Source organism: Hippopotamus amphibius, chromosome 11 (assembly GCF_030028045.1).
Source record: "Hippopotamus amphibius kiboko isolate mHipAmp2 chromosome 11, mHipAmp2.hap2, whole genome shotgun sequence".
NCBI lineage: Eukaryota > Metazoa > Chordata > Mammalia > Artiodactyla > Hippopotamidae > Hippopotamus > Hippopotamus amphibius.
Window position 1 is genome coordinate 48,547,080 of NC_080196.1, and position 25,803 is coordinate 48,572,882.

Genomic DNA, 25,803 nt, shown 5'->3' on the forward strand with positions numbered 1-25,803 from the left:
TAAATTTAATTAAATCTAATTTGTTTATGTTTGCTTTTATTTCCTTTGCTTTAAAGATGGATCCAAAAATGTATTTCTGTAATTTATATCAAAGAGTGTCCTGCCTATGCTTTCCTTTAGGAATTTTATGGTTTCTGGTCTTATACTGAGATCTTTAATTCATTTTGAGTTTATTTTTTTATATGGTGTTAGAGAATATTCTAAGTTCATTCTTTTACATGTAGCTATCCAGTTTTCCCAGCACCACTTATTAAAGCATAAAGCCATCTGTTTTTAATGGTCATACTCTACAAGAATGGTTAATGGGTTAATCTGTAAATATGAGGGTGAGTCAAAAATTAATCCACACTCTGGCTGTAGAATTTATTTTAATTAACTTTTAGAAAAGACAAATACATCATTTTTTTGACATAATCTCCTTGCTTTTCAATGCACTTTATCCCTCTGTTAACAAGCTTTTGTATTCCCTCATTAAAAAATGTTTTAGGCTGAGCTGTGAGCCATGAATCCACCCATGTCTTCACTTCTTCATCAGAATTGAACCTTTGTCCTCGTAGGGCTGCTTTCAGGGGATCAAACAGGTGAAAGTCCGATGGGGAAACATCAGTACTATAAGGAGGATGCTTTAACACCTCAAAAGGAAGCTTTTGCAGAGTGTCAGCAGTGTGGGCAGAAGTGTGCAGATGTGTACACCCTCAGGCCACAAAAAAAATCACTGCATACTGTTCTTCTTTCGTGCATATCACAGCTGGGGCATCCATTTTTGCTTTCACCGCAGTGACAGATGAACTGATGAACTGATGTAACATGTTCACACCTGCACAGCAGTGACTGGGGAGACAGCAGCCTTGAACAGAAAGTGCTGATAAGACAGCACGGCCAACAGAAGTTTTAATATAACCGAGTAAGGATGATTTTTGACTCACCCTCATGATAGTATACCAAATTCATAGAAAAATCACCTTTCATTGAAAACAAGAGAGAATAAACATAGCATACTAAATGAAAGTAATGAAACACATATCCTTACACAGGGAAACCCAAGATCTACTTTCTTCACAGTGGACAGACTCTTCTGGATCACGGTGAATCACTGCTTGTGCTTATTAGTTCATGATTAAGGCAATTGTGTTCAGATAAGCTGGACAGAATTTTACTGTAGACTTTGCCACATGGATTAACATCCTTTTGCAAGTCAGTTGAGAATGCAGTTAGCTTGTGGAGAAGTAAGAGATGATGATAAAGATTTTGAGAAGAAATTGGCTTAAAAACGTAGCTGGCTTCTTCTCTATGAGCTAGTCTCCCAACAGTGACATACAAAAAATGTTCCCTTTTAGTAGCAAATGCAAAAAATATTGATTGTCCCTAAAGTGTATCATTCGCCATTTTGCATCAAAGCACTTTAAAATCTTTTAACACCACGAAAGTAGAAACGAAAGTACATTAAATGTACTTTCTGTGGTATAATTTTCTTCAAAACATTAGATCTTAGGTTTAGAGTAATTATTACATTTCATGAACACTTTCATGAATTTAGTAAATTTTCCTTTTAATTTCTGTCATGACTTCTATGGTATAAATAATAACAAAGAAGTGATCCTTTTTTTATTTCCTCTGATAAAGAGTAAATTATCAATTAAGATTTTTTATTTATAAAAGTCAAATAATCAGCACCTTCAATCTTTGATTTGGAGAGAATTGTTAAAAATTCTACATTTACCTAAAGATGAAATCATATCTGTGGGTTTTAAAAACTTAATAATTTAAATAATCAAAACCACTTTACATGTTTAATAATATAAATATGTTCTAAATCTCTGATAAAACTGTGAACCTCTGATAAATACGTTAAGAAACTTGATAAAAGAGACCACACACACTCCTTAAAATAACCTTATTTTATAACATTGTTCATTACTTGTTTATTATTTTATTATTATCATCATAGGATTATAAAGCATGGTTAGAAATTTCTAAACTTCAGTCACTTGGAATTCACATTTAGGCAGTTTTATGTTCATAAAATACACCAAGGCATTATGTGGTCACCGTGAACTGAAAAACTTCTGGAGTCTGCTTTAGGTGATTTTACAAAGAAGGCATCATGCAAATATTCTTCCAGCATTTATCAAGTCATTTTACTGAAAACAACAAAAAATGCCATTGTAATTATGTTAGACTTTAATTTTCAAATGTACTGTCAAATGCCTTTTCCCTTATGTTGTAAGAGTATTGATACTTAGAAAAACAAACATTGTGTTTCTTATTTTTTTAAATCAGAGGAGACACTATACCTACTGATATTATGCCTTCCTGATGTATTCCATTTGTGCCACAATCTTATATTGCTTTGTGAAATATTCTCTCTCTTACTAGATTATCACTTATTCACTCAACAATTCATTTCTTCCTTCAATTTAATTAATAGAGTGCCTACTATGTGTTGAGCTGCCAGGCATCTATTTGGTCAATTAGGACAGTTCTGAAGGTAACTGAGTCAAATTGAAGGTAAAATCAGGTTTGTATTGTGTTTATTAGAGGGGAAGAACAAAGAAGCTGGGATTACTCATCATCTTGTGACCTCTCTGTTTCATTTCTTAATCTCAGTTTCAAGGGTCAAGATGCCTCTGGTATATGATTCTCTGACCAGGTGGTCCATGGCCTGGGGGTCTGTGAGCTCATCCTGCCCTAGAGAAGCAACCTGACTTTGTACTTTAATGATGAAATCTGATGATACAAAAGCAATTTTAGTCACCTGACACTGGATGATTAGTGCTCAGTGAGCACAGGACTGCAGTCAGAGGGGACAAGAAAGGGAATAAAGTTTTGGATGGAGATTAATCAGAAACTTAGTAAGGGAACTTGGTTTTCAGGAAACTCGGTTTTCAAGAAGCTCGGTTTTCCAGCATCTCAGTTTTAGGGGACAACCTGAGGAGTCTGCTCACAGTACCCAGTCCTTTAACTAATGTTGATCAAAGTGATGGCATTTAATGAGCGAATCAAAAAAAATTAACTTTTTTCTTCACTCTACTACTGAATAAATGTCTAACCTTAGGAATTAAGGCATATCCTTTTAGGGTAGTTGGAATTATATTATATACCATAAAATACTAAACAATACAATAGTTGATTTTTAAGCAGCCTAAACCTTGAAAAAACTAGATAGCATCCCAGAAACTGAAAAGCAGTTGGCTGTTTAACCACATTTAAGTTGAAAATAATAAAATCCTAAACTGTGTATTTAGAATGGAATATAGGCTCCATAGAGTCAAGGAACCTTGCTTTATACCCTTCTTCATCCCTTGTGCCTGGCACACAGTAGATGTTCAATAAGCACCATTTGAATGATTATACCCTCATCAAATATAAGCTCATCTATTTCATGACATTGTGTAGAGAGGAAGAAGACCTATTAAAAACAAACATCGCTATTTTGGACATGTAAATGCAGTTTGTAAGAGATGTATGTGACACTTAAATAAAATACCTGCTTTAGAAATTCAGGATTCTATACAATGGCACCACTGTGGTTTATTTAAAGATTTTTAAAATTCTGAAATATAAGTATATAGTGAAGCTTAGGCTGTTAATTTTGTGACTATTTGAAAGGCCAAAGAAATATCTGTTAAGCAATTAAAAGTGCAAAGATTTGGGTAAAAGAAGAATTATGTACGTACCTGTCACTGTGCTGAGTAAACATTTAGTCATCGCGGTTCTATGGCAGTCTCACCTGTGTGGTGCTCTGGAAACAGCTTTTATTGTCAGTTGTACATGCTGAACAAATTAGGGTTTGGCCTTGAACTGTGGTAGTAATTATGATTAGGACTATTAATGTTGATACTTTTCACTAAATAATATTGTTTTAAATGAATCTTTTCAAATAAAAATACCTTGAGCTTGAGGAAGGTGCCCTTGGAGTTGTATGAATATGGTAACAATGGGCTCAGGAGATGTTTCTGGATGCTCCACACAGGATGAAAAATATTTAAAACATGAACAAAAGCACTTTAGTTGTCTATGAAAGGCGAATAAAGTGCTCAAACATAGTGGAGGATTATTTATAGCAGAACGAGTGGGACATTAATTATGTATGTGTTTACATTTGAAAGATTCACATTCCATCATTTTTATGAGCATGTTTGCAAGTTTCTTTGCCATTTCTGTGAAACACACATTATGTAAACTACAGTGTGACTTTAACATACATCATGTTATTTTGAAACTTGAGACAAATATTGATTAAGCACAAGGTAAACCCCACCAACACGTTAAAGGACCCACATTTTTATACTTGATCTAAACAGATTCTTTTTCTCAGCTATGTATGCTTCCTTCTAATTTGAGTATTTCCCTCTGAAATGGGATTGCTTGACATTGTGGCAAGCAAGTAATTGCTTTTTTTATTTTTGTTAGGCCTTTCTATTTAATTAAACTCTTTTAATTCATACGTATGTTGACATACACTATTTTATTTTGAAAAGTTAAGTATATTCTGAGACTAAATATATTGTAATTATTGGTATTCTAGCATAGGATCAAAATGCTTCTTAGTTGCCAAATCCAATGAATAGCTTGTTTTTTTTCTCAAACTCTAGGCTACCTCCATTTTTAGCCTCTGCACCCCCCGCCATGGCCAGTTCAAACCCTGCAATTGCTTTATGTTGCTTTTTAGGTACTTATTAACCCTAAAGACAAAAAGTCTTAACAGGGTTAATAAGTACCTGAATGTTCTCTCTACTTCTCCTTTCTAGCCCCGTTTCTCAAATCTCCAAAGTGAATTTCTTTGAGTTTATCAAACTTGTCTGCTCTTCGGGTTTTCTCACATATTATTCCTTCTACCTGGAAAGGCTTCAACAGAACTCTCCTCGGCTGGCTTGTCCTAACTTCCTATGCATCACGTCTCAGTTTAAATGCTGTTTTTTCAGGAAAGGTTTTCTAGTGACTTCATTCCTGTGAAATCCTAATGTTCTCCTGACCCAGTGCTTGGCACATAACTGTCACTTGATACGTATTTGTGGGTTGAGTGATTTATTAAAAAAAGAAAAACAAACTACTCCCTTTCTTCTGTTTTCCTCATTCTTTCCTCTTCTTTCAGAAAGTAGCCTTACCTTTCTTCCTTATTTTCTCTTCTAAATACAAGTATTCCTTAAGTTTCTCTCCTGGGCTTTCCTTTCTTAGTCCTCTCCCTTAGCAATTTCATGCCTGTAAGTAGTGTTCCTATGTAGAACATTGCTAGGCCTATATTTTCATGTTAAATATCTTTTTCAGTGTCTGTTCATATCTGGCTGCTAAATCTCTCCATGTGGAGAGCACCTAAATTTTCTTCTAAAACTTTTGTTCCTGTCCTCCGTAATTTTATTAGTGACACAGTGTCAATCCTCTGAGCATGGAATATATTTTGATTACTAATTCATTCTACACTCTGCATATTCTCCCAACTCAGTGAATTGCCAGATCTTATTGAGGGCACCACCCGGGCTCTCATCTTATCTCCTCCTCTATTTTCTGTGACCACTATTCCACTTTATGCTCCCATCATCATGTATCAAGGTCACACCAAATAACTTCTGATAGGTTCTCTCACTCATTTCTCTCCACTCCAGAGTATCTTTCCCAGTCTTCTTTTTTGGAGCTTTTCTTAAAAAATATTTTTTTAATTGAAGTATTGTTAATTTACAATGTTGTGTTAGTTTCAACTGTACAGCACAGTGATTCAATTATATGTGCACACACATACATGAACTATATATACATGCGTTTTCAGATTCGTTTCTGTTATAGGTTATCACTAGATATTGAATATAGTTCCCTGTACTGTGCAGTAGATCTTTGTGGTTTATCTATTTTATATACCTGAATATATATATCTTAATCCCAGATTTCTAATTTATCTCCCCCCAACCCACTTTGGTAACCATAAGTTTGTTTTCTGTGTCCGTGAGTCGATTTCTGTTTTGTAAATAAGTTCATTTGCATCAATTTTTTATATTCGACATAGAATTGATATCATGGTATTTGTCTTTCTCCGTCTGACTTACTTCACTTAATATGATAATCCCTAGATCCACCCATGTTGCTGCAAATGGCATTATTTCATTCTTTTTATGGCTGAAGGATATTCCATTGGATGTACATATACCACATCTTCTCTATTCATTCATCTTCCCTGCCTTTTTCCATGCAGCTTTTACCTCTGTGTTCAAGGATCAGCAAAATGTTAAAATTTCTAACTTTCCCATGTGGAAATATGTTGATATTATCTTTAGTGGTTAATTCTAAAACATTCTTTTTTTAAATTTATATTTCATTGAAGTGTAGTTGAATTACAGTGTTGTGTTAATTACTGCTGTACTAAGCAAAGTGGTTCATTTATATATATATACACACACACACACACACACACACATTCTTTTCCATATTCTTTTCCATTATGGTTTATCATGAGATATTGAATATAGTTCCTTGTGCTATACAGTAGGACCTTATTGTTTATCCACTCTATATATACGAGTTTGCATCTGCTAATCCCAAACTCCCACTTCTACCCTCTCCCACCCTCTCCTGCTTGGCAACCACGAGTCTATTCTCTATGTCCCTGATTCTGTTGCTGTTTCATAGATAGGTTCATTTGTGTCATATTTTAGATTCCATATATAAGTGATAAAATGTAATATTTGTTTTAGTCTGACTTACTTCACTTAGTATGATAATTTCTAGGTACACCCATGTTGCTGCAAATGGCATTATTTACTTCTTTCTATGGCAGAGTAGTATTCTGTTGTATATGTGTACCACATCTTCTTTATCCACTCATCTGTCGATGGACAATTAGGTTGTTTCCACATCTTGGCTATTGTGAAGAGTGCTGCTGTGAACATAGGGGTGCAAATATCTTTTTGAATCATAGGTTTTTCTGGATATGCCCAGCAGTGGGAGTGCAGGATCATATGGTAGCTCTATTTTTAGTTTTCTGAGGAACCTCCGTACTGCTTTCCACAGTGGCTGCACCAACTTACATTCCCACCAACAGTGTAGGAGGGTCCCCTTTTCTCCACACCCTCTACAACATTTGTTGTTTGTAGACTTTTTAATGATGGCCATTCTGACTGGTGTGAGGTGGTACCTCATTGTAGTTTTGATTTGCATTTCTCTAATAATTAACAATGTTGAGCATCTTTCATATGCCTATTGGCCAACTGTATTTCTTCTTTGCAGAAATATCTCTTTAGTTCTTCTGGCCATTTTTTGATTGGGTTGTTTGTTTGTTTGTTTGTTTTTCTACTTGTATGAGCTGTTTGTATATTTTGGAAATTAAGCCATTGTAAGTTACATCATTTGCAAATACTTTCTCCCATTCTGTAGGTTGCCTTTTCGTTTTGTTTATGGTTTCTTTTTCTGTGTAGAAGCATGTAAGTTTGATTGTCTCATTTGTTTGTTTTTGTTTTTATTTCTATTACCTTGGGAGACTTACCTAAGAAAACATTGGTACAATTTATGTCAGAGAATGTTATGCCTATGTTCTCTTTGAGGAGTTTTATGGTGCCATGTCTTATGTTTAAGTCTTTAAGCCATTTTGAGTTTACATTTGTGTATGGTGAGAGGGCATTTTCTACCTTCATTGACTTATATGCAGCTGTGCAACCTTCCCAATACCACTTGCTGAAGAGACTTTTCCCCATTGTATATTCTTGCTTCCTTTGTCAAAGATTCATTGACTGTAGGTGTGTGGGTTTACTTCTGGGCTCTCTGTTCTGTTCCATTGATCCATATGTTTGTTTCTGTGCCAATGCCATGCTGTTTTGATTACTGTAGCTTTGTAGTATTGTCCAAAGTCTGAAATGGTTATGTCTCCTGTTTTGTTCTTTTTCTTCAGGATTGCTTTGGCGATTCTGGGTCTTTTGTGGTTCCATATGAACTTTAGGATATTTGTTCTAGTTTTGTGAAAAAGGCCATGGATAATTTAATAGGAGTCACATTAAAACTGTAGATTGCTTTGGGTAGTATGGCCATTTTAACAATATTAATTCTTCCAATTCAAGAGCTGGCATATATTTTCATTTCCTTTATAAATGTTTTGCAGTTCTCAGCATTTAAGTCATTCACCTCCTTGGGGAGGTTTATTCCAGTTTTATTTTTGTGTTGTGATTTTAAAAGGTATAGTTTTTTACATTCCCTTTCTGATATTTCATTGTTGATGTAAAGAAATGCAACCAAATTCTGTATGTTAATCTTGTATCCTGCTATCTTGCTGAATTTGTTTATCAGTTCTGGTAGTTTTTGTGTGGAGTCTTTAGGGTTTTCTATATATAGTATCATACCATCTGCATATAATGGCAATTTTACCTCTTCCTTTCCAATTCGGACACCTTTTATTTCTTTTTCTTGTCTGATGAACAAGATTGACAAGCCTCTGGCCAGGCTCACAAAGAACAAAAGAGAGAGAACACAAACAAAATAAGAAATGGAAAAGAAGACATAAAAACTGATAACACAGAAATACAAAAGACTATAAGCAAACACCATGAGCAGTTATATGCCACCAAATTCAACAATCTAGAAGGAAAGGACTAACTTCTAAAAACATACAGCCCAACAAAATTGAATCAAGAAGAAATAGATAATTTGAGCAGCCCAATCACTAGAACTGAAATAGAATCTGTAATTTAAAAATTCCCTACAAACAAAAGTCCAAGACCAGATGGCTTCACAGGTGAATTCTACTGAACATACAAAGAAGAAATTATGCTAATCCTTCTCAAACTCTTTGAAAAAGTTAAATAGGTGGAAACACTCCCAAGGATATTCTATGAAGCCACCATCACCCTGATACCAAAACAGGACAAAGACACCACCAAAAAAGAAAATTACAGGCCAATATCTTTGATGAATATAGATGCAAGAATTCTCAACAAAATATTAGCAAACTGAATCCAACAACACATAAAAATCATACAGCACGACCAAATGTTATTCATCCCAAGTTCACAAGGATGGTTCAACATACGCAGATCAATCAATGTAATATACCATATTAATAAAAGAAAAATCAAAACCACATGATCATCTCAATAGATGGATAAAAAGCATTTGACATAGTACAACATCCATTCATGATAAAACTCTTACCAAAGTGTGTATAGAGGGAACATATCTCAAACAGTAAAAGCTATTTATCACAAACCCACAGCCAATATAATCCTCAATGGTAAAAAGTGGAAAGCCTTTGTGCTAAAATCTGAAACAAGACAAGGATGCCCACTCTCACCACTTCTATAAAACATTCTTATTTTTCTTCCCTATTTTCTTGAATATTCATCATTGTCTGTTTTGTTAAATTAAAAGTAGTTTTCTTTGGTAGAGTTCTCTGTAAATTTCAAATGGTATTATTTAATTCTACAGACATAGCTTGATATTTTTGTGACTGATTAAATCTCTGTTCCCTTGATCACCAATGTTCTTTGATGATTGGTGTGGTGAATACCTGAAGTGTTGTCTTTTCCTGTCTATTTATACAAGAAGGCTATTTTTTGATCTGCAACTGTGGTCTCTCTTTGTGCAATCTGTCCCCAATTGCTTTACTTTGTTTTAACAGAAACAAGTACAAGGATGGACTAGTAAACACTGATTTAATGTTGAGTTCCCAAAGCACAGAACAGCAGCTCTCTGAAGTCTTACCAATTAAGAAGGGGATTCACCCCCCAATCAGGATTAGGATGGAGATGAAAATAGTGTTCAGCTATGAACAGATGAGGATAAGAGGAATTTGAGGATCAGAAGGTGAGGGCACTCAAGTCCAGCTTTGTCCTATGAGAGAAGAAGGAGCAGGGTTGGTGTTAGGAGACTCTTCATAAGTGGCCGGGTGGTCAGCACTACCCTTTGTCACAAAGCAGGTGTAGACATGGTGCCCACAAAGAGGGAAACTATACGAGGTGCAGCGCCTCTCCTAGTTGAGAAGGAATGGAATTGCTGGAATTAATTTTTTAACAGGTGAACAGAAACATGCTACGTGTGAACAAAATACTTGTTTATTTTATACAAATATTGGTCATTTATTATTAATCATGAGGAAATATATTAATAATAAGGAAAAAGCAAATGGGAGTCTATAGATAAGACATTCTAGGGTATTCTGTGCTTAGAGGTTGAATTGGTAAATTTTGAAATATGTATGCCCAATATTATTGTTTGTTTTCATCTGATTTTAAAGTGTTCTCAGATTCACTCTGTTAAAAATGTTCCTAAAATATTTTTCTTAAAATGTCCCTAATTTTATGATAAGCACTTGCTTTGAACCAAATTATGTTTTGTTGCTTTAAGTATGTTTAAATATGAAAAAAATATGCTCTTTTGATTAATTTTACTCAACAGTTTAAATTTTTGCTTTTGAAAAAAATTTAAAATCTTGTTAAAAATGCTCAAAAGACATTTTGAATGTAAAATTATTACAAAACAGCAGTTTAATGACTTAAACATTAATTGTAAATGAATATTACATACACAAATTTAATTTTCTTAAAACAAATGTGGATAAAATATTTTCAAATTATTTCAAGATATTTAACATATTGAAAACAGTCTATTGAGTGTTCACTCTATTCAGTCTTAAGACTCTAAGAGATTCCCAAGTTACAAAATTGCAGCTAAATATTGAAGGCACTGCTGTGTAGTACCTGCATTATTTCTGTGTTCAAAAGAGATTTACTTTAATGAAAAAGGACCAGCTGTTGTCAGCAAACATCATTCACCTGTCATGATTATGTCAGGTGGCTTTGTTTGAAGGGTCACTGCATATAGACTGAAAACAGAGGAATGACAATGTCTTGTTAGAACACAATTTTCTATTGGCTGTTTTCAGAACTAATCTAAAAATAAATTTCCAAAACCTAAGCACAACTTCAAAAATATGTGATCAGCTTCATGATTACTTCTGATGTGTTAAAATCTCAAACAGAAATGGTGTACAGTTCTTCCTGAAAACAAGTCCTCTTGAGTGAAGAAGAGGAAAGGAGGTGAGCTGGAAGTGTTCTTTGCAGAAGTTTGGAGGGAGGCACGCTGGTTGTGGTGGAGGCAGCCCCTTCTTACTTCTCCACATGCATGTGCTATGAGTTCATCCATGTGGAGGACTCAGCAGAGTGCCTGGTACATGGTGAACCTTCAAAAATGTTTAATTGTAGCACGTAATAGAGGTGATTAGTTATAACAATATAATACATAATAAATATAAAAATGACAAAAATTAATAATATAAAATAATAAAAGTATAAGGATTGCCAAAGTCAAACTTCACTAAACTACATGTATCAGGTACAATTACAGTATACTGAAACAATAATCATGTAATGATAACAGCCTATATTTGTTGAGCTCTTACTGTGCATGTATTATAATTTTATTGTCTCTATTTACAGATAAGAAAAATGAATCTTAGGGGAATGTAAGCAATATAGCCAAATTGATACAGCTAGGAAATTTACAAACCCGTGAAATTGGGCTTCAGAACCATGCTCCTAAGCTCTACATATTCATTGATGTTGGGGCATTTTACTTATTCAAATAATAATTGCATATTAAAAAAAAAGTCCTCTGATCCAGTCCTCAGTGTTGGCTCTACAAACTCCAGATATTAAGGAAGAGGTAAAATCACTTCAGGAAACTTCAACTAGGATAAAAAAAAAAAATACTTGTTAGCAAAAGCAAATGGTAGATTGTACATTTATAAATTTTAAAAACACATTAAAAGAATAACTGATTGCTTTAAAAATGTTACATAATAAATGTTAATCAAAAAACATATTTTTTGTTAATTTGTGAAATTAAATCCCTGATTATACAACATCTTCATTCTGTTGAATGTTTGTGTTCTGTTCCAAAGTGTAGAGTTTGTGAAAAAATTAAGGGGGATGTCTCTCTTACAGTTTCAGGACAATTTGGTTTCAAACTGGTCTTTGGTTAAAAATAAAGCTACAGTATTGAAATAGAAGTGTTGGAAAATCTGTCACAATTATCAAGGCAGAGGAAAGAAACTTCTGAAAGTAGGGACTATGTATATATTTTGTCAATAACCTGTCCTCAGCCAGGAGTGCCTGAAATGCTACCTCTTCCTTTCAGAGTCACAATGAGTGCTTTGGTAATTTTGAATTTAGAGTTTTACTACTACGTGTAAAGGGACAAGAAGGTTCTGTGACAGAGTACTAGAAGTTCAGTCAAATTTTACTCAACTGGATTGCTGTATTTGATTTCTTTTAAAAGTTATTCAATATTCAATGCATTCAAAGTATATGTATAATTTTCAAGTAGAGTATAAAAAAATAAAATGAACACTCATGAACCCTAAGTTACAGTCTAAAATATTACCTATTACTTTGACACAATCTGTTTCCCTTTGATCACATTCCCTACTATCCATTCCCAGAGGTTACCAAGATCTTGAGTTTTCTGTTTATTATTACATCTGTTATTTAAGAATTAGATGTACTACTTATGCATATTCATTAATAAAATATTATTTAACTTTGCTTACTGTTGAGTTCTATAAAAAACAGTGTCATATGTCTAGAGGTTGAATTTTTCACTCAAAGCTTTGTTTCTGGAATTTGTTAATGAGATTTCATATAGTTATGGGTAACATGTTTGCCGCTGTAAATTCCACTATGGATATGTGACAATTTAGTTATTTATTTGTATCAGTCATGGTTCTGATGGAAAAATAGAATCCACTCTCTATATAATAGTTATAATGTGTAATTTAGGGCTGAAATGACTCTTGGAAGACATGGGGAAGGGACTTTAGGAAAGCTGCCACAAGCTTATGTGAAGATCTGAGTCCCACACCTGCCCAGGCCTGGGGCTGCTGTGTCAATGGAGTGGGTCTCATGTGGAGGTCAGTAAGCAGCTGTGTCTGACCTCCATGACTTGCCAGGAGTAATGGACTGCAGTTCATGTTCACCTTCTAAATTTCATGCAACCTTCTGTCATTGGCACAATCCAGCACCAAAGGAAGCATATCGTAAGGAGGCCTGGGCACATGTCTGAGGTCTGGACACGTTTTGGTGTAGTATCCAGCTGAGGGCATACCTCTATTGAATTTATGTAATTTTGTTCTTACAAGCCTTGAGACTTTGAACATTCTTGTACACATGCTAAGATTTCTCTAGAGAATATGCCTGGGAACGGGTGTGCTGAGGCATGGGTTAAATGCACTTACAGTGTTACAGGATGATACCAACAGGGTTGTACCTACTCACAGTCCTACAAGCAGGGTATATGAGTCTCTGTGGCTCCACATTCTGGTCAACATTTGGTTTCTGACTCATTTCTACCATCATAGTGTCTATAAAATGGTATCTCACTGTGATCTTAATTTGATTTTTGTTAAAATTTTAATAAGGTTGAATGTTCACACTTTTTATTTGGCCCTTCTGTTCCTTCTTTATGATTATACCTATTATCTGTTGTTTGTCTTTTCATTACCGTTTTATACTTGTATTTGTAAACTAATGATTTATTGTTAACACATAATGTAAACAGTCTCCAAATTTGTGACTTATGGTTTTTTTTGCCTTTTTTGTGGTATATTTTAATAAAGAGATATTCTTAATTCTAATCAAACTTTTATTGTTAACATGTTTTTATGTCTTGTTTTAGAACTCTTACACGTTATTTCCTTATAATTTCTCTTAGAAATTCTAAACTTTTGCCTTTTAGACCTAAGTCTATAATCCATCTTATTTATTTATTGCTGCCATGGTGTAATAAGCAATTTCACTTTTCTTACTATGGAGATCCTGTTACTCTATGCATTAGAGAGTTCCTTCTTTCTTTAGTATATTGTTGCTATAACAGTTACCACAAACTTAGTGGCTTAAACCACAACAGAATTGTGTATAATCTCCCAAGACTGAACCAGGAAGAAACAGAAAATATGAACAGACCAATCACAAGTGCTGAAATTGAATCAGTGATTTAAAAGCTCCCAACAAACAAATATTTAGAAAAGAGTTAACACCTATCCTTCTGAAACTATTGCAAAAATTGTAGAGAAAGGAAAGCTTCCAAACTCATTCTGTGAAGCCACCATTACCCTTATACCAAAACCAGACATAGATACCACAAAAAAAGAAAATTATGTGCCAGTACATCTGGCCTACATAGACACAAAAATCAACAAAATACTAGCAAATCAAATACAGCAATACATTAAAAGAATCATACACCATGATCAAGTGGGATTTACCCCAGGAATGCAAGGATTTTTCAATATCTATAAATCAATCAGTGTGATAAACCACATTAGCAAATTGAAGAATAAAAACTATATTATCATCTCAATAGATACAGAAAAAGCTTTTGATATAATTCAACATCCATTTATGATAAAAACTCTCCAGAATGTGTGCATAGAGGAAACATATCTCAACATAGTAAAGGCCATATATAACAAACCCACACCTAATAACATCAAACTTAATGGAGAAAAGCTGAAAGCATTCCCTTTAAGATCAGGAATATGACAAGGATGTCCACTCTCACCACTTTTATTCAACACAGTTTTGGAAGTCCTAGCAGCAGCAACCAGAGAAGAAAAGGAAATAGAAAGAATACAAATTGGAAAGGAAAAAGTAAAACTGTTACTCTTTCCAGATGGCATGATACTATACATAGAAAATCCTAAAGATGCCACCAGAAAACCACTAGAGCTAATCAATTAATTTGGTAAATTTGCAGGATACAAAATTAATATACAGAAATCCTTGCATTTCTATACACTAACAATGAAATATCAGAAAGAGAAATTAAGGGAGCAATCTCATTTACCATCACATCAAAAAGAATAAAATACCTAGGAATAAATCTACCGAAGGAAGTAAAAGACCTGTACTCCGAGAACTATATAAGACACTGATAAAAGAAACTGAAGATGACCCAAACAGATGGAAAGATATACCATACTATGTTCCTGGATTAGAAGAATCAACATTGTTAAAATGACCATACTACCCAAGGCAATCTGCAGATTAAATGCAATCCTTACCAAATTACCAATGGCATTTTTCACAGAATTGGAAGAAAAAAATTTTTAATTTGTATGGCAACACAAAAGACCCTGAATAACCAAAATAATTCTGAGAAAAAAGAATGAAGCTGGAGGAATTACACTCCCTGACTTCAGATTATACTACAAAGCTACAGTCATCAAAACAGTATGGCACTGGCACAAAAACAGACACATGGATTAATGGAATAGGATAGAAAGCCCAGAAGTAAACCCATAAACTTATGGTCAATTAATCTATGACAAAAGAGACAAGAATAAACAATGGAGAAAAAATAGTCTCATCAGTAAGTGGTGCTGGGACTACTGGACAGCTACATTTAAAATAATGAAATTAGGACATTATCTAAAAATCTAAATGTAAGACTGGATGGATACCTATAATACTCCTAGAGGAAAACATAGGCAGAACACTCTTTGACATAAATTGCAGCAATATTTTTTTGGATCCATCTCCTAGAGTAATGGAAGCAAAAGCAAAAATAAACAATGAGAGCCAATTAAACTTAAAAGCTTTCACACAGCAATAGAGACTATAAGCAAAATAAGAAGACAAGCTACGGTATGGGAGAAAATATTTTCAACGTGACCAACAAGGTATTAATTTTCAAAATATACAAACAGCTTAAACAGCTCAATGTATTAAAAAAAGAAACAGGGGCTTCCTAGGTGGCGCAGTGGTTAAGAATCTGCCTGCCAATGCAGGGGAAATGGGTTCTATCCCTGCTCCAGGAAGATCCCACATGCTATGGAGCAGCTAAGCCCATGTGCCACAACTATTGAGCCTGCGCTTTAGAATCCGTGAGCCACAACTATTGAACCCATGTGCTGCAACTACTGAAGCCCACGTGCCTAGAGCCCGTGCTCCACAACAAGAGAAGCCACGGCAATGAGGAGCCCATGCACCACAAGGAGGAGTAGCCCCCACTCACCACAACTAGAGAAAGCCCACACACAACAAAAGAAAAAACCCAACACAGCCAATAAAATAAATTAAAAAAACGCAACCAACCAAACAAACAAAAAACCCAAACAACCCAATCAAAAATAGTCAGAAGACCTAGACATTTCACAAAAAAGACATACAGATGGCCAACAGGCACATGAAATGATGCTCTTCATTGATAATTATTAGAGAAATGCAAATCTAAATTATGACAAAGTATCACCTCATACCAGTCAGAATGGCCATCATCAAAGAGTTTACAAATAATAAATGCTGGAGAAGGTGTGGAGAAAAGGAAACCCTCCTGCACTGTTAATGAGAATGTAAATTGGTGCAGCCACTATGGATAACAGTATGGCAGTTTCTTAAAAAACTAAAAATAGAGTTGCCATGTTATCCAGAAATCCCACTCCTGGGCACATATCTGGAAAAGATGAAAATTCTAATTCAAAAAGATACACGTACTGCAATGTTCATAGCAGCACTATTTAAAATAGCCCAGACATGGAAGCAACCCAAATTTGCACTGACAAATGAGCAGATAAAGAATATGTGATATATATATGTGTGTATATATATATATATATATATATATATATATATATATAATATATATTCCTCAGCCATAAAAAAATGAAATAATGCCATTTGCAGCAACATAGATGGACCTAGTAATTATCACCCTGTGTAGTGTCAGACAGACAAATATCATGTGATATCACTTATACGTAGAATCTAAATAAATTACAAATGAACTTATTTACAAAACAGAAACAAACCCACAGACATAGAAAACAATCCAAAGGGGATGGGGAGGAGAGATTAATTAGCAATTTGGGATTAAGTACACACTGCTATGTACACACTACTATACTACACATACTACTAAAATAGGTGAACTACAAGGACCTACTGTATAGCACAAGGAACTAAATTCAATATCTTATAATAACCTATAATGGAGAATAATCTGACAATTTATATATATACATATATATGTGTATATATTCATATATATGTATGTATAACTGAATCACTTGCTGTACACCTGAAATATATAAATCAACTTATACTTCAGGTAAACAAAAAAACAAAACAAAACAACAACAACAAAAAGCAACAGATTTGTTTTTTTATAGTTATTGGAGGTCAGAAGTCTGAGATGGTTCTTAGGGGCTGAAATTAATGTGTTGCTAAGGCTGCATTCCTTTGCGGGGTGGGGGGGTGGTCTAGGGGAGAAACTGATCATTTACTTTCCCACCCTGTCAAACCTGCCCTTAGTCTTTGGCTCCCTTCCAACTTCACAGCCAGAAATTGCATTACTCCAACCTCAGACTCTACTGCCTCTTTTCACTTATAAGGACATTGGCACACCTGGGTAATCTAGGGCAGTCTCCTCATCTCAGAATTCCTAGTTTAATCATATTTGCAAAGTTCCTTTCACAGGATAACATATGTAATGATGTGAACATCTTTAAGGAGCTATTACTCTGCCTTAGTGATTTGTAATGCCCCCTGTATCATACACCATTTAAACATAGGCAGGGATATGATTCTGGATTCTGGATTCCATTGGTCTGTTTTCTGTCTGTGCCCCAGGACTGCAGGTAATCACACTATCATAATGAATACAACTTTATAGTGTATGTTTGTATGTGATAGGAATAGCCCTCAACTTATTCTCCTGCATCTGAGTGTTTTGACTATCCTTAGACTTTCACCTTTCATAGACTTTTAGAACCAGTTGGTAAATTGATTTAAAACCTATTGTGATTGTAATTAGAATTGTGTTAAATCTACAGAAGAATTGAAAATATTAGAAATCTTTACAACATTGAGACTTCCTCTTCATGACCATGATCTGTCTCCAATTTTTTTATATCCAATTGATGGTTTTATTAATGTATTTTATACATTCTTTGTAAAAGTTTTGATCATACATACATTTATTCTTAGGAAAATATTTTTTTACTGCTGTCATAAATGGTATCTTTTTAAAGAAAAACATTTACTAGTTATATGTTGCTAGTATACAAAATACAATTTATTTGTTCATGTAGATTTTGTATAAAGCACCTTGTTAAGCTCTTTTACTAATTCTAATATTTTTTTCTGAAATTTTAAGCTTTTTAATGCATATAATTATATAAACTATATGAATTTGTTTTTTCTTGCTTTCTAACATTTATAACATTTATAATATTCTTACTGGTTTTGAGTAGAAACATTTTATCAGGTTAAGGAAGTTTCCCTCATTTTTCTGATGATGTGAGTTTTTATAATGATTGAATTTGAATTGTATCAGATTATTTTTCTGTTCAAATAAAGTGTTAATCTTTTTTTCTCCATTGTCAATAGATGAACTACAATTAGAGGTTATAAATCTTAAACTACCTATGTACCTGAAATAAACTCAACTCAATCATCATGCATTTTTCGTATATAGAACAGGCCTTGGTTTTGCTAGCTACTGTTTTATAGAATAGGTTGTTTCGTGAGTGGACTTGGACTCTAAATTCCCTTTTCTTATTTGGTTTAGCCATTAAGGTTATATTAATACCAGCCAACTAAGTGAGTTGGGTGTTGTTTTTCCATTTATTTCTCTGCTGTTGATTTGTAATTTCAGGAGTACCCTGGGTGAAATGCAAACTAGTCTCTGTAAACTAGGGCAAAGAAAAACGGAAGAACCAGATCACACCAGACTGATAGGTCACAGCTTTAATAAGCAAAGCAAGTTACATACAAGGCTTGTCTTGGGCAGTGACAAGATGAGGTCTCCACACATGCCCACCAGAATCTTAAGAGTTTATAGAGACGCCTGAACTAGGTTCAGTCACTTACACAGTCCAAATGGTCTTAGCAATGCAGAGCTCTCTCAACGCTGCATCCTTGGGCGGCTTCTTGTGTGGGATCATTGGGCAGAATGTAAATTCTAAGGACAGCAGAGGGGTAAAGAATCTCCCATTGCCTGGGTCCAGTTCATGGGCTGACCAGTAGTCATGTTCTCTGGAAGAGCTCCCCCAACCTCTGCATAGATTGGAACGATCTATTTCCTAAGAGTCTAGTGAGATTCCTTTGTACAGCTGCCTGGCACTAGTATTTTTTGAAGGAATTTTATTATGATACTACTTTCTAAAATTTTATATGGGCTTTTGACCTTCTAATTTCCCTCCCATTCTTAACTGAAGTACTATTTACATACAATAAAGTGCACAGGTCTTAGCGTGCAGCTTGGTAGTTTTGATGGGAATATGCCTATACTTTTAACAAAATATAGAATAATTCCATCACTCTGGATGTTTCTTTGTACCACTTTCAAGCCAGTCCAACCCCAGCCTTTTATTATCAACAGGCAACCACTCCTATGAATTCTGTCAACTTAAAAAAAATGCACAATGTGAGAGTTGCGATTAAGTGTTATTTGGGACAAAAGAGGACTGCAGCTGGGAGACAGCATTTCAGATAGCTCTGAGAAACTGCTCCAAGGAGGCAGAATGTCAATATATATGTGATTTTGGTGAGGGGGGAATATGTGCAATCAAGCATATATTTTTTGCAGAAGGTTTCCGCTAGTCTTATGAAGGTTACTGCTATTCACGAGGAGTAGACATCATCATGAAGGATTTTAGTGGTTTTCTAGATATGAGGAGATACAAGAATTGGGCTCATAAAATCGGCTTCTGAAAATATCTAACTATCTGAGGACCTATTCTGCCAGTTTTTCCCAGAGCACAGAGTGCCTCGTTTCAGCTTTCCATGTGGAATTCCTTTCATTGGGGTGTTGAAATCAACAACTGCAGCAGTACATGATTTAATCCTTGTAGAGCTGTATAGCAAGTGCCAATTGTAGTTGACAATTCCAACACCATATATTATTTTTGCCTCTAGGATTTTGTATTAATGGAAAATTAATGCAAAAATCTTTTGTATCTGGCTTCTTTCACTCAATGTAATGTCTGTAAAATATTCCATGGTGCTGTGTCAATCAGTAACTAGTTCCTTTCTCTTTATGTATAAACTTTATCTCTTTGCCTTGAATGGGCAGAGGTTTATTTCCAGTTTAATGGTGATTGTGAATAAAATGTCCTGGATATTCTTGTGCAAGTCATTTTTTGGGAACACATGCTGTTATTTCTCTTGGTTAAATACTTATGTATAGAATTACTGGGCTGTAGTGGATCTGTGTTTAACTGCATAAATAACTGCCAATCTTCTTCTCAAAGTAATTATATCATTTTAAATTGTCAACAGTAATTGCTCTAGTAGTTCCACATCATCATCAATGTTTGGTCATTTTTTTTTTTTTTTAATTTTAGCAATTCTTGTGTGTGTGTGTGTTGTGTTTAGCTATTGACTTGATGGAGTTTTTTATACATTCTAGATACTAGTCATTTTTCAGATGTATGCATGGGGAGTATTTTCTCCCAGTCTGTGGCTTGCAGATTTAATTTCTTAATGGTTTTTGGATCAGCGAATGTTTTAGTGAGAGTTCTTTGCTTGCTAGCTAAGTAACCTTTTCCAGCTTAGATTTGCAAAGGCCTTCTTGTATGCTATTTTAGCTTTTGTGTTTAGATCTATGGTAAATCTCAAAATAAGATTTGCCTAAATGTGAGGTACTATGTAAAAGGGTTCTTTGTTTTGTTTTGTTTTGGTTTTGGTTTGTTTTTGCATATGAATATCCAATTGTTCCAGCACCATTTGTTAAAAATATTTTACTTCTTTAATGCTCTGGCACTTTTGTTGAAAATCAGTTTGACCATCTAAGCATGATCTTTCGGAAATTTATACTGTTGATTTATCTTACTTACCTATAAATACGACAATCTACACTCTTACAGCACTGAATAGATGGGGTCAGAACAGGTATCTTGACTTTATACTGGATTTAGGGGGAAAGTATTTAGTCTTTTGCCATTAAGTGTGGTTTATTTCTTACTCTGGGATCACGGATTTAAAAAAAAAATAGAATAAATCTGATTTAGAAGACAGTTACCTAACTTTATTTATCTCTGTCTCATATGTCCAACACAGTTTTTAGTGCAATTTAAGCCTTTTGTATTTTTAAAATTAATGAGTGAGTGATTACCTGAGTCATTTGGTGTGGTGATATTCCTTTAGTAGCTGGCAACAAACTCTGAAAACTGCTTTTGGTTCTCTTGTTTTTAACCATATTTCAGGATTAATAAACTAATTATATAGACCCCCCCGCCCCCCAGAAGTTTTCATTTAGGCAAACTATTTTGTATATATGCTCTATCTAGCATTTTAAACTTTTCTATATGTGTTCATGTGTTTTATTTGCTGATCCTTAGAACAACTCTTTAACATAGAGAAAGTAAGATGGAGAATAGTTGAATCACTTTATTTCTGATCATGAAATTTGGAATGGAATGTTTGGGCATAGACAATGCTTATCAAACATGAACATTAAATTTTACTTTAAAAATAAGTTTAAAATGTTAACTTTTGCAATTTTGAATGTGCATAGACATGTTAAATTGTTTCTTATTTCATTAATCTGATTGGAGAGAAAAAGCCTTTAGAAATTTTGTAAATCATAGTGCTTCTCTCTAGTTTCATTCTTAAGCAATTTATTTATGTGATTATATGAGTAAATGATATGTTCAAAATATTATTGACTTTGACATTCCTTTAGGAAGAAGCATCTTTTTAAAAGTGGATCTGAGTTTAGAGGTCTAAGATGGTTTCGTGTGTGTGTGTGTGTGTGTGTGTGTGTGTGTGTGTGTGTGTATGTGTTTGGGTATGTGAACAGCATAACTCTCTTCTCCATGGTAAAGTCTGAGAAACCCATAACCCATCAGTTATGCTTGATGTAAATTATTACTTTTCTCTACCTAAAACAGCCATTTTATTGATTTTGTTTCCTAGTTCAATTTTGTGGGGAAATTGCTTGGACCAAGAGGAAACTCCTTGAAGAGGCTACAGGAAGAAACAGGTGCTAAAATGTCTATCCTGGGCAAAGGATCAATGAGAGATAAAGCAAAGGTATGAACTTTGAATCTGATACTTAACACATACAGGGAGTTACCTGTAACAGGATGACCAATTTACAAGCACGCATGAGCTGTCCTCCAATTATTTCTCACGATTTTTACCCTTTGGGACTACTCTGTTGCACTTTCTGATGTCTACTCTAGTTTCTTAAAAATCAATTACTGGACTTTTTCCTCTCAAAACATATAGTTCTGTATTTTTATTCTTCTCAGTCTTTTGTGTAGGTTGCTGTCAAATCTTTTCTTTTTTTTTTCCTGGGTCCTTTGCAGGATGTTTTTATACGTGTGTGCTCATTTTCTTTATTTCCCTGACCAGATCCCTCTTCTTTCTTCAGCTGTGCCACCGGATCCCATCCACTGTATCATTCCCTCATTTTATCTCTCTGCTTTGTTTTACTCTGATCCTCTTACCTGAAGAAATTTCAAATACTTATCTGCAAATCAGAGAATTTCGCTTATTTTTTGAAATATTTCAGTGATGTTAAACAACTCACCTGATCCCCAAAGAAAAATAAGCTAAGAAATATTATCAACTTGGATATTCAAAATGATTTATTTTGCATCTGAACTACATCATTTTCCCATTTTATAAAGCAATAGCAATTTTCTCTGTGTTAGAATTCTGTTTTGTTAAAGTAACTATAGAGATTTATTCATAAAGTATCTGTGTCTGTACTTTCATAAGTTCTTTAATGTTTTTGTTATATGTTCTCCAGATATTTCAGAGTCTTACAATAGAAACTTTATTTTTCATGCTTTTATACTCTCACATGTTCTTTAAGATTTAGGTCAGGCAGGGCCTCCTGAACCCCTGTGATAGGCTTACTTAACCATAAAACATAAAACATATTTTATTGAATTTTTTTGTTTCTTTCATTAAACTCTTAGCTTCCACAGGCCAGAGAAATGTCCTAGTCAGTTTTGCATACCCAGAGTCACAGTGTAGTCTATCCATATTTTTTTAAAGCAAATAGGTGTATATTTTTCATTCCCATATATTTGGACATTTTCTTGCTGTTCATAAAGTTTTATATTGGATTCTTTTTTTCCTGTGAGCATGTTATGTACCAGCATAAGTATTTGAAAATCTAGCAAGAAACAAATTTGCTTCAATTAAGTTTCCATTAGGTTTATTTTCCTGATACTACCTGTTACTTAAAATCTTGTTTCTATATTGATTACTTTTTGGGTGATCCATCATGTTTATCTCTGCTTTGAGTATTTTCATTGTTCCTTTAAAAAATGAAAAAAAAATGAAAACATTTAATAGCAACAGCATCAATAATATTGCATTTGACTATAATGTATGCTTTTCAGAATCTAGAGAAGACCTTAACTGCCAATGACAATGGCTGAAATAAAACCACAGACATGGGTGTAAAAAATTTACCTTAGCAAACACTTGATTAAAATAAAAATAAATCCTAGGTAAATTTTTTTATTGCTATGCTGCTATTTTGCCTCTCTGCCACATGACCTGAACAGAAAGGAATATTTTTTGTGATTTTATTTTTCTAGCAAATAAGTAAAACTCATTTGATTCTTCAGTGGAAGTGTATGTATGTGTATGTGTGTATTTATATAGTGACACAGGCATATGTTCCTGCATTAATTGCAGAAATATTTATTGGACATACTATGTGTCATTTGCAGTTCTAGTTCATGGTAATGAACGTGAGAAAAAAATTTCCTCCTGGAGTTTGCGTTCCAGTGGGAGAGACAGACAATAAATAAGTGAATAAATAAATTTTCTGCTTTCAGGCATTGATAATTGTTATGGATTAAAATAAAAGAGAGGAAGGGGAAAGACGTTAATGATGGGAGAAATAGTTCAGTGTGATGCTCGAGTAGAGCACTGGGTAATGAGAAGGAACCAACCCAAGAAAAATCAGAATGAGAGAGAGTGCAAGTGTGATGGCTCTGAAGGAGAATCTGTGTCTTTACTTATAACTCTCCTGGCAACTGTAGCCATATCTCTGTTTATAACCATACTTATTCCCACTTAGCTACCACTTGATTTCTTTGCTCGCCTTCATAGCAAAATTCTCTGAGAATGTTATTTGTAATCAGTTGCTCTCATCCATCCTTTTTTTAAATTTTAAGTTTTAGTTTATTAATAAGATTGACTATTGCATGCATTTATTGGCTAATTGTATCACTTCATTTTAAAATCGCCTAATCTTGCCTTTTTTTCCCCTTCAGTTTTATTGAGATACAATTGACGTACAGGACTGTATAAATGTGAGGTGTGCAGGATAATGGTTTGACTTACATACCTCATGAAATGATGGTCACAGTAAGTTTAGTGAGCATCCATCACCTCATACAGATATAACATAGGAGATAAAGAAAAAATAGTTTTTCCTTGTGGCAAGCACTCTTAGGATGAATGCTCTCCACATTCCTGTGTATCATACAGCAGTGCTATTAGCTACAGTCATCATGCGGAACATTTCACCCCGAGTGCTTCTTTATCTTACAACTGGCAGTTTGTACCTTTGACCACCTTCTTCCAATGCCCCCTCCCCCAACTCTGTGCCTCTGGTAACCACAAACCTGATCTCTTTTTCTAGGTGTTTGTTTGTTTTTGACATATAATTGACACTGTTAGATCCTGGGACACAACATAGAAATTCCATACGTCTACTCTTAATCTCTCTCACCTATTTCTCTCCACTCCCTGCCTCCCTCCCCTCTGGCAACAGGCAGTTTGTTCTCTGTATCTATGACTCTTTTTTTGTTTGTTATGTGTGTTCATTTGTTTTGATTTTTATGTTTCATATGTAAGTGAAATCACATAGTATTTGTCTATCTCTCTCTATTTCACTTAGCATAACACCCTCTAGGTCCATCCATGTTGTCACAAATGGCAAGATTTCATTTTTACAATAGCTGAGTAATATTGCACTATATATCTATCTATATCTATGTCTATCTCTATCTATCTAGCTATCATCTATCTATTATCTATCTATCTATCTATCATCATCATCTATCTGTACCACATCTTTGACTGCTTATCTATTGATGGGCACTTAGCTTGCTTCCCATATCTTGGCTGTTGCTCATAATGCTGCTATGAACATTAGGGTGCATGTATCTTTTTGAATAAGTGTTTTTGTTTTCTTTGGAAAAATACCCAAATATGATGCAGGAGTGGAATTCCTGCATCATAGGTAGTTCTAATTTTAATGTTTTGAGCAAACTCCGTACTGTTTTCCATAGGGGCTGCACCAGTTTATATCCCCACCAGCAGTGCAGGTCTACTCTCATTCATTCTTCATTGTTCTCCTCAGTTCTTGTGACTGGATGCTCTTCCTCTTTCATACCTCCAAGCCCAGGACGTAGTCTTCAGACTTCCTTCTTCCCTTCATGATCTTATTCCATCTGTGTCCATCCAGCTCCCAGTCTCTCCTGCAGATTCTAGATTCGTATGTTTAGCTACCTACTCAACGTGTCCACATGAATGTCTAATAGGCATTGAAATACAGTTGTCTAAACACACGTACAAATATATAAATGTATGTATATATTTATACACACAGTTGTATATATATGAATGAAATATATATGTATTATTTATTTACCTACATGTATGGCATTTATATACTTACCTATATATGAAATGCAATATAAACACAGGTACAGAAAAAGAGAGAAAGAGAGATAGAAAGAGTAAGAGAGATATCTTTACTGACTCTTAGGGTCCCAGTGATTACTCTATGAGCCATGTGGTCTCAAGATTTAAGGATACGTTCTCTTTTTGTCTTGTGTTTGTTCAAAAGCAAGCC

At 34.4% G+C, this 25,803-nt stretch overlaps 1 protein-coding gene across 1 annotated transcript in view; it reads left to right on the forward strand.

Annotated features, from left to right (window-relative positions):
* The window catches only part of KHDRBS2 (KH RNA binding domain containing, signal transduction associated 2), a 642,723-nt gene that overhangs the window by 212,987 nt on the left and 403,933 nt on the right, over positions 1-25,803 (forward strand). The window contains exon 3 of the mRNA XM_057699271.1: positions 21,888-22,004. Within this exon, the coding sequence (XP_057555254.1) occupies positions 21,888-22,004 (117 nt within the window). The remainder of the gene's footprint in view (positions 1-21,887; positions 22,005-25,803) is intronic.